The sequence below is a fragment of the Rutidosis leptorrhynchoides genome, chromosome 2 (genome assembly GCF_046630445.1).
Source record: "Rutidosis leptorrhynchoides isolate AG116_Rl617_1_P2 chromosome 2, CSIRO_AGI_Rlap_v1, whole genome shotgun sequence".
Lineage (NCBI taxonomy): Eukaryota > Viridiplantae > Streptophyta > Magnoliopsida > Asterales > Asteraceae > Rutidosis > Rutidosis leptorrhynchoides.
In genome coordinates this window covers 402095322-402105840 of record NC_092334.1, presented here as the reverse complement: position 1 = coordinate 402105840, position 10519 = coordinate 402095322, and the positions used below count along the sequence as shown (strand labels likewise).

Below are 10519 nucleotides of genomic sequence, written 5' to 3'. Positions count from 1 at the left end.
GCAAAGACTATGAAGAAGGTACCGTTGAGGAAGCTGCCGCAAAATTGGAGTCAGAGATTCAGATGGTGGTTTTATGATGATCGTTCAGAAGAAGCTGTGATTGTGTTTGATAAGATGAATGAGAATGATATTGAATGCATTCGTGTATTGGATCCGATTTGGCTGCGAAACTGTACCGAGGCTGATATTTTTACGTTGTATTATAATCGTATGCTCTATCGACGCGAGAATAAGGTGCAGGCTGAACAGTATGTGAAAGTAGCTAAGCTGTGCTACTTGAACAACATGGTAATCGATCCATACGAATGAATTGAATGACGACTGAAGATTTTTGATATAGAACTAGGTCTTAGGGGGAGTTTGTTGGTGCATAATCCCAAGTTCTATTTTGTAATAAGTTCTATTCGTATTGTATTTTCTATTTCAGTCGTGTATGGACTACGTCATTAATACATTGTGTTAGGATTTTTTAATATAATGACGTGAAATGGTTCGAGCAGTTTGGTTGGCTGCTCAGACCATCGACCGATGGTAGAGACCATCGGTCGAGGGACTATCACCATCGGCCGTAGGTCCCAGACCACCGGCCGACGGTCACTGTGATTATATATAAATACGGGTTTTGGGTTTCATTGTTAGGTTACACACCCAATACCCTCTAGCCGTCGTAATTCTCTGTGATTACAGTCCCAGACCAAACCCCAACCGAATACAAACATCTAGGCGTTGATTATATCAACATATTGTTGGTTAGATTGATCCCGAAAGTGAAACTCGTATTCGATTCACCCTAGTTATTGTTTTCCGCCTTTAACCTAGGTTTTACGTTTGATCTAAGATCCAAATAACGTCTACACAAAGTTTGATGAATGGAATAGACTTTCGATTAGAAAAACTGATCAATAGATATGAAAACATATTACAGCACTACAAATTCACCACATTAATGAATCATATATCGTATAATATCTACTCGATTACATGCATATTTACGATGCATGTATATATTATATATATATATATGTAATGTATATATTCAAGTCCACCATGACAACCATGAACCATCTGATCATTAATGGTTAGATACAATCCTCAAACTTAACGTGAGAAACAAATAATCCACTAGTGGCTAGCTTGGTCAAAAAGTCAGAAAATTGCTCATTCAACATGTGCATGAAGTTGGAGCTTTTATTTCAATTCCTTCTTATATTTGATTTTAGGTTATATTAATGGTCCTAGCTAAGCTAATTTGCCATGCTATAGTAGTTGAAATTGAGAGATAGAAAATCTCTAAGTGACGTACCAAATGATGAATGAGTTAGGTCTATTATAAACTTATCGAATCTTAAACACAACTGTTGAGGAGTCAATCTTGACAAGAATTTTTTTTTTTGAATAGTAATATTTTTTAATATGTTTACAAAACTAGAAATTTGGAAAAGATCTTTACAAAACTAGTAAAACCGGAGTTTCAAACTCCGGTTTAGGCCAAACCGGTATTCCAAAGTTCGGTTTCTATTTACTTTGTCCACATGGCAGAGTGACATGGCAAACCGGACTTTGAAACACCGGTTTGCCACGTGGCATTTTTTTTTTTTTTTTAAAGATTCTAGGTTGAGCTCGTTTATTTGTTTAGAAAAAAAAATGTCACGTGGCAAACCGGTGTTTCAAAGTCCGGTTTGCCATGTCATTCAGCCATGTGGACAAAGTAGATAGAAACCGGATTTTGGAACACCGATTTGGCCAAACTGGAGTTTGAAACTCCGGTTTTACTAGTTTTGTAAAGTTTTTTTCAAAATTTCTAGTTTTGTAAACATATTAAAAAATATTACTATTTCCAAATAAAATTCATCTTGACAACTAAAATATAGAAAAAATAGTCTCTGTAGGAGTTGATGTGGTGAATTTTAGTATATTTATAAATATAAATGTCCATCGTTTTAGACATATCTATTGATCAGTATAAAAAGGCAAATGGCCGATTGACCCAAGGGTGAATAATTACAGTCATGTCATTGTAAACAGTTGGCTTTCAGTATAGTTATAAATGTCCATCGTTTTAGACAACTTAGAAAACAAACTATGATATAGAATAATAAGCATAATCTTGCTAAATGTTTGTTGTGTTTGCTCTTCTTTGGCCGATCTTCTGCCAATGTGCCCTTGTGCTGGCTCATTTTTTCCTGACACGTCTTTCTACTTACTAGCCCTATACTTTTTTTTTTTTATGGGCAAAATAACAAAAACTATATAGATGGAATCTTCATCGGAAAATGAAGATCCTAAATGAAACGTACGAAGACAAGAGACCGGGAAGGCTCGAAACTAGTAAACGTCACAAGTCGACATTCACTCTAACCGAGCCAAACCTTGAGTTCCAAAACCTAAATCAATACAAACTACCAATCTAACAAATGCTATTTGAAAAAACAAATATAAATAACAACAACAAAGACATAAAACGAAAAATAACCGAATCAAGAAGGCTTGTTACCATTCCTCTTGTCCGGTCGATTTGTGAAACCATCAATTTTGTCGATATGAATCCCTTTGCTACCACGGAATTCGAACTTGTATGAAACAAAATTAGACGAGGAACTCCCAATATGTTTTCTGGGAACTCAAGGCATTCCTTGATTCTTAAATTGTTGAAAAAAACCAATATGTTCGGCACCGGAAGAACCCTATACTGACTAGTTGGCGCGGCACAACTCGAAACACCAAGATTCAGCTCAAAAAGCGATTAATAATATTTCGAACTATAAATTTACGTTTGACACATAAATCATTTTGTGTTAATTATATGTAATTGTCCTTGTCACCACTAATAATAAATAATAGATTTTGCTTTAACAAAATAGTAATTCATCAAACCTTTCATATAATCGGACTATAAACATACTACTACGTAGTAAACATATAAATAAATCATATTATCCTTGTATACAATTTATATTTATAATTTATAATATAATAATACTATTCATAAGACCTCTAATAAAATTGTCATTTTACATTTTAATCTTTTATTTAAATTAATAAGTCTTACTAGAAGTTATAGTTTAAGTTTCGTTAAAAATTTTGAAAGATACTTTAACCTAGCTGGTCACCAAATGTTGTTCGTCTTTAGGACATCAAGGGCTCAACTTTTTTATTTCAATTTTTTTCTTTTAATACTTATTCATATTCATATGTTATTTTTAACGTATTTTAATTACAATTTATTAAATCATTACTAATGCATTTTCAAGCGTATTGAGACCAAACTTATAAACAACAATATTTTCGTAAAACACCTTACTGCAAATGAAAGGGGTTCGCAGCAACACGCGACAAACCCAACCCTCTTAGCTATTTTATAATACATATTACTATCATTATTATATACTCCGTATATAAATAATCAAATGAGAGTGGCTTGGGTGTAGGTTTGACTCCAGGCTTGGATTGATAGATTTAGAATGGTAACACTATAGAGTCGTGACATGTTGACAAGTTACTTTTCGTTTTTTTTTTTTTTTTTTTTTTTTTAACGAGGAACCCCACTATGGGCCAGAGCACATTGGCCCCCCCCCCCACCGCAGGAAAACCCCGGGTAAACGGAAAGTCAACCCTCCACCGCTACCGGGTAAAACATCCTCCAGCTTTGGTCATTAAATGCGTGGCCACCCAGGCTAGGCCTGGATAACTTTTCGTTGATTGTTGTTTTGAGTTAAATGGCAACGGTTGATTTTGCTACAAAAAAATTATTAGTTTTCATTTTCCTTTCTTTTCTTTAGACATATACATTTCAATTCTTTTTTTTTTCTTTTTTTTATACTTTTAACTTAGTAAACTATAATACCAATTTTCGATATCAGCAATGCGCCTATTATCTGTACAAGTGAAACAATATTTAATAAGGCACGGATATTCTTAGACCCCTTTATATTCGTTGTGGAATTATCATCAATTCAATCTGAAAAGGTAAAATTGATAATGTGTGGGTTATATATAGGGTCAACATCTAGATCAGAAATCAACACTAAAAGAATCGGGCTCTAGGTTGATCCCCGGCCGGATTATAAATACAACCCAATCACACATATTTCCGAATCAGCTTTGTTTCGTGTCCGGAACTAATAATTAAGAATTACGTCACTAAACGTATACAAGCTAGAACAAACTTAGGTTTTCGAGCCTTTGAACGCATGGATAACGTGAGTTTTGAACAAACAAATTAAGTCAATGAAGTTATAAAAATATGATTAAACACTTAAAAGGTCGTAGCTGCATGTGCACATTAAACCGTCCAATCAACTCTGATCCCGATATAGCCTTTAAGCACCTTCTGTTCCCATGAATAACGTAGCTTGCTTTCCTCGTAAGCAACTACCGTATTCTTAATTAGTCTTATGCTACGATCAGATTAATTATTAACGAGCAAAATAATTTCATTTTATCGCTTAATTATTTCTGGTAGACTCACTAGTCAGTCATTGTCATACCAATGAGGAAAGTAAATAAGTAAAATTATTCATGATCGGTCTATTGGGGGACGACCACTTTTTTTTTTACTTATAAATACGAAGTCAATGAAATTTAAATTTGAGAAAAAATTTGCATTGATTTATCGGCTATGTTCGTCACTTGTGAAATGAAAAAATTCAATACATATAAAACCGAGAACGTGTGAAATATTTTTGGTAAATAATCGCATCTCGATAACTCAAACAGATAAACTTTTGTAACGTTTGTCTTTAAGGACATTTTAAATTTAGCAAAAGTTACAGGGATTTACCAAACTAGGATTAAAAATCTATTTCGTTTACATTGAAATATGATATGATTATCATTGATAATGAAAACCTAGAAATTAAATCCAAAAGAAAGATTAAAGATTAATCTCATCTTCAAGAATTTCGCTCTTCTTTTTGATGTATCGTAATCTTAAAGATTATGTTATCTTAAAACCTCCAAGTAGCAAAGATTAAGTCAGCGCCTCAAAACTCATCTTGATACCATGTTTGGAAGTTATGAGATATTTTTTTTTGAACAGCAAATAACTTTTATAAAAATAGAAAATGAGTACAATTTGCACCCGATCCAGGAACGGGGCGAAACGTTACAGCACAATCACGAGGGAAACAAACATAAAATATACAAACACAATACAATTTACCAATACTAAAACAAACTGAACTTGTAGAACTCGAGTTGCCGAGAATGCAACCTTCGCCTACCCACACTCAAAGGGTTTCTCGATCCAACTAAGCCAATCAAATCTTCGACTCTTGCATCTTCTCGATAACCAATCAAAAGAGATAACTTGGATTTCGTTGAACACATTAGGAATCGTCCCACATTTGTTGTTGAAAACATGTTGATTCCTATTCTTCCAAACCATGTAACACACTACCCAACAAACCGCTTGCCATGTTGCTTTTTTATCGACCGACGAGAAACTGAGACCATCACCACGAATAAGATCGTTCAGACTTAACGGAGCGCTGTTACATCCCCACCACGCAAATACTTTTCTCCACACACTAGAGGCCCAATGACACGAAAAAAGGATATGTTCGACCGTTTCGAGCCCACCATCACAAATCGGACAACGAGAACTATGAAGGTCGATCCCCCGTTTGTCAAGTTCCGTGCGAACCGGGAGACGACCCAATCTCGCTCTCCAAATAAATAACTCGACCTTTAAGGGCACCAAATGGTTTCTAATTGTTGCGACATTGGAGCCTTCACCTACAAGCAATTTTCCGTCAATTAATACACTAAGATCTCGAACTGTGTAAGTACCATTCGAACCAAGTGTCCATGTCCATTTATCCCGTTCACCGACTTTGAAATTGTAGCCCTCGATCAGGGCCGAAAGATCCCGTAATTCCCCTTCTGTTCGTCCAGTGGGCATGCGTAACCAGGCCCAACTTCCAGTTGCTGCTGAATTCAGAATCTGCACACGATCTGCCACTGTAGCTGCAGAATTTGATTCTAATCTGTACAGCCGCTGAAACTGATCACGAAGCCTGCTACCGCCACACCAAACCTCTTCCCAGAATAATGTATCTGAACCGTTCCCGATGACTTTATTGAATGAACCCGAAAATGGAACTCCCAAGCTGTCGACATCGTTTCCTGCAATACATATATTAAACCATGGACTGCCGGAAAGGCTTCGAGATAACCCAACACCTCCCAACAGCCCACCATGAAATCCGTATATGCTTTTTATAAGTTTAACCCACAAAGTGTTGGTTTCGGTTTTGAACCGCCACCACCACTTACAAAGAAGAGCCAAATTTTTACACGTAAGTGATTTTATATTTAAACCTCCTTCTTCGTGAGGAAGAAGGATTTTTTCCCACTTTACCCAAGAGATTTTTGAATTTTGACCCGTCCCGCTTGAAGTTATGAGATATTTAGATGTGTTTAAAAAAGATACGTAACGATTTGATTGTTTAATGTGATAAAATAATAGATAAAATTTAAGGGAGAAAAATATCCATAAGGGATGTCATTAATCGTGAATGAAACTAGATATATACATAGGGTGCGTTTGATAAAACTAAATGATTTAGCGTTGAATGGTTCAGAATCTGAATGATTCAAAGCCTCTGAATAAAGTTTGTTCTGAATGAAAATAAGCTGTTTGATAATCATTTAGAATGAACGATATAAACTGAGTACATTTACCTAATCAAAGTGCAACGTGAATAAAATATTCAATATACTTGTTAGTTAAGTGTTCAGGATAGGATTTAGGAGAAAATTACAGAAAATTTAGGCTCTTAATGGTTAAGAGAGTGTTTCATCTCTGAATGGTTCATCACTGAATTCTGAACCATTCAGCACCATATGTCATTCAGAGGTGAGAAACAAACGCACTGAATGCTGAATGGTTCAGCATTCAGCACTGAACCATTTCATTAAGAGTCAAACAAACGCACCCTTAGTCTAGAGTGCAATATTAGACTATAGATTGTGGTTTGCATACGGAGGGTTAGAGTTTTTCTTCTTTTTTTTTTTTTTTTTTGAAAAAAAAATACTCTCTTCAGGAATGTGACAATCTACATCTTATCTACTATATACTCAGCTCGGTGGGATTAAGGAATGGGGTTTTCATTATTCTACATAGTATCAAAGCAGCTTTGATCCCAATACCTAGTAGACTCCTATGAGCTCGTTGTTTCTATGTCACATTGTTGAATTCTTCTATCCAACATCTCACAATACCTTTAAAAATCTTAATTTTGACTAAAATTATATATAGCGACTTACTATATTGGTCACAACTCCTCAACCTGTTGGAGATAAATGGCATCGTAAGCACCATTGTAATCAAATTCTGCACAAAACGTCATGAAGATTACCACCTCTAGTAGTTTGACGCGCTTTACATGTCACAGAAAGTTTCTGCCACAAATTCTTATACTCAGTATTTATAAGTGTCAAAACTCTTTATTTGGCAGTAAATATCAGTCTATGACAGATTTTGTCTACCAAACTAGCCCTTCCTTTTTGTGAGTTAAGACTTTTAAGAATTCATGTATATTTTTTACATACCGATTTAATTTATAATACAATTTCTCCAAACACAATCTATACAATAGTACTTATTTCGTTTCATATTAATAGTCTTCTGACAAACAACATACAGTTTAAGAAATGTCATCATTACAGTGTTTTTTTTCTTTACTTTACAGCTTTACCTTTTTACTTTTCTCGTATCTTTTTGTCTTATGAAAAATTAAGGATATAAAGAAACTTTACATTATTATTTTTATCTATATAGAAGTGTACTACTAATTTTGAACAGCTCAAATGAAATAATGGACTATCATTATGGAACGGAGAGACTATGTAACATGATTCATAATTATAGTACCCATTGGCACTGTTGTACAAAATCTAATTATCCCCCGATTAATCACCGATTACTAAATTTTAAGAGTAGTCTGTTTCGACTTTTCAAAATCTATTTAATTAATCGGTCAACGTCGATTGATAGATCAAAACTGAGTTATATAATCAAAGTTGATTAAAGTCAAAATTGATCAACATTTTAATATGAATTTAAACTAGAACTCTAGAGTTTTTAAACAAAATGTACAATTTAGAATGTTATATTAAATTTATGTGTATGTTTATGTTTATTATTTTTTTCTATATTTACACATATTATTTTTGAAATTTAAAATTTAAATGTATAAAGTACAATCCGATTAATTATTTCACTGAATAAAGTAAATTATTTTTTTGAACTTTTAACTAATGACACTCGTGACTGACTACGATTACAACTAAAAAGTTTTCGGCCATCAATTACAAGCAAGGACCCAAGTTCATGAGAATTGAACTTTATTAATATTTCGTAAGTCTTCAACCATCAATGATCAATCCACTCTTGGGGTTTCATTACACGAGTTATACTAGCTACTTGGACGTTTATATTGAACTGTACACTAAGCAACTCGTACATGTTCGCATATTTACATTTTTTACCGCTCTTTATAACTTCTAATTATAATCTTAATTTAATATTAATTAATTAATCAGCTAGGTTTAATTATAAACTATTTAAGTATTTAATTATTAAATCATAAGGTTCAAGGTACATGGTGAATCGCTATTAGTGGCGAGTCCAGATACGTGTGGCTTGAAATCTACGCCAGCTTTAGGCTGCACCGCAGCCGTCGTCACCGGCCGTCAACTTTATAACACTATAAAAACATTCACACTCCATTTTATATGATTGATGCATGAAATCACCTTACTCTTCGTAAATTTACACACACACAAAAACAACTACTACTAAAGTTAATCTTATCTTTAACGTTGGTAGTTGGTTGTTGTGTATGAATCATGACGTCATCAAACGGAGGCGTTCCACCGGGGTTCCGGTTTCACCCTACTGATGAAGAGCTGCTTCATTTCTACTTGAAGAAGAAGATTTCATTTGAAAAGTTTGATATGGATGTCATTAGGGAAGTTGACTTGAACAAAATTGAACCATGGGACCTTCAAGGTGAACTTTTAAACTTTAATTTTGTACAATTTTAGTATACTATATGTGTGATTTAATGAGGTTTTTTGTGATATAATAGAGAGATGCAAGATAGGGTCAACGCCCGAAAATGAGTGGTACTTCTTTAGCCATAAGGATAAGAAGTATCCGACAGGATCAAGGACAAATCGAGCAACGAACGCAGGGTTTTGGAAAGCAACCGGACGAGATAAATGCATTCGTACCACGTCCAAGAAAATTGGTATGAGAAAAACCCTAGTTTTCTATCGAGGACGCGCTCCTCATGGCCAAAAGACTGATTGGATCATGCACGAGTATCGTCTTGAAGATCTTGATGATCATCATGATCCTCTCAATCCCATTTCAAGTTCTTCCGTAAGTTAATTTAACTATCTCTTAATATTTACTCCGTACTTTCTGTGTTTTCATGAGTTTGGCACCTATTTAAAGTAACGAAAATGCATCTGTACTTAATTTTTCGATAATAGGAAGACGGATGGGTGATTTGTCGCGTGTTTAAAAAGAGAAACTTGTTCAAGGTTGGCGGAAATGAATCATCAAGTGGTAGCATAGCGTTAGAACAACATAACAACAATATGATCCAACCGCGTTCGTTCCCATATGATCAAGAAAATCATCAATACTTACAATATCATCAACAACAACAACAACAACAACAACAACAACAACATCAACAGCAAAACTTCGATTTAGGCCTCAACTACTCTCATCATGAGTACCCGAACCTTATCCCTACCAATAAGTCTCTTGGATATGGTTTTATGAACCTTCCTTCGGAAGATTCACCACTCATGGTTAGACAACTCATGTCAAATCCTCGAGATTGTGATAGTGGTAGCTGCAATAATCAGCTCGACGTAGGGTACCAAGCTTGTGAGCCTGGTTTAGAAGTAGATACTTCTGAACCAACTCAAAGCTTGGTTAACTTAAATGTAAGAAAAGAGACTTTAAATGAGTGGGGAATGATCGATAGGGGGCTTGTAACTTCACATATCGGTCAGCCTAACGAGGATGCCAATTCGACGAAAGGGTTGTTGAGGTATCGAGATGATGCCACATCATCATCTTCGATGCAACCCATCAACCAACTCTCCTTGCGAGGAGGAATGGAATTTTGGGACTATGGAAAGTAGCTCGGTATCTATAATTTGCTATGGTGAATATGTTCAAAATGATTATAACGCGTGATCAAATTAAATCAAGGTATAGAGCGAAGATGACTCATGACCATTGAAACTATATATCCACACTTTAATTACTACCTTATTGATGATTTTGTGTTTAACTCTTTGATTTTAGATAAATATGTTATATTATTGCGATTCATATTGTACTGAATGTATAATCTATATGTAAATTTATTTCTACTTCGATGTACAAGCATTTTCTTTGTTTTTATTATTATTACTCCGTATTTTTTTGCGACAACATTTTCTTTGTTATTTTGTACTACGGAGCACATATATCATCCATAAAAGATTT

The 10519-nt window shown here is 34.6% G+C and overlaps 1 protein-coding gene across 1 annotated transcript; it reads left to right on the top strand.

The window, feature by feature from the left end:
- The first annotated feature begins 8853 nt into the window (after nt 1–8853).
- Nucleotides 8854–10170, top strand: LOC139892239 (protein BEARSKIN2-like). The gene is made up of 3 exons (XM_071875284.1): nt 8854–9016; nt 9096–9391; nt 9505–10170. The coding sequence occupies exons 1-3, from the start codon at nt 8854–8856 to the stop codon at nt 10168–10170; spliced, it is 1125 nt and encodes a 374-aa protein (XP_071731385.1).
- The last annotated feature ends 349 nt before the right edge of the window (nt 10171–10519 follow it).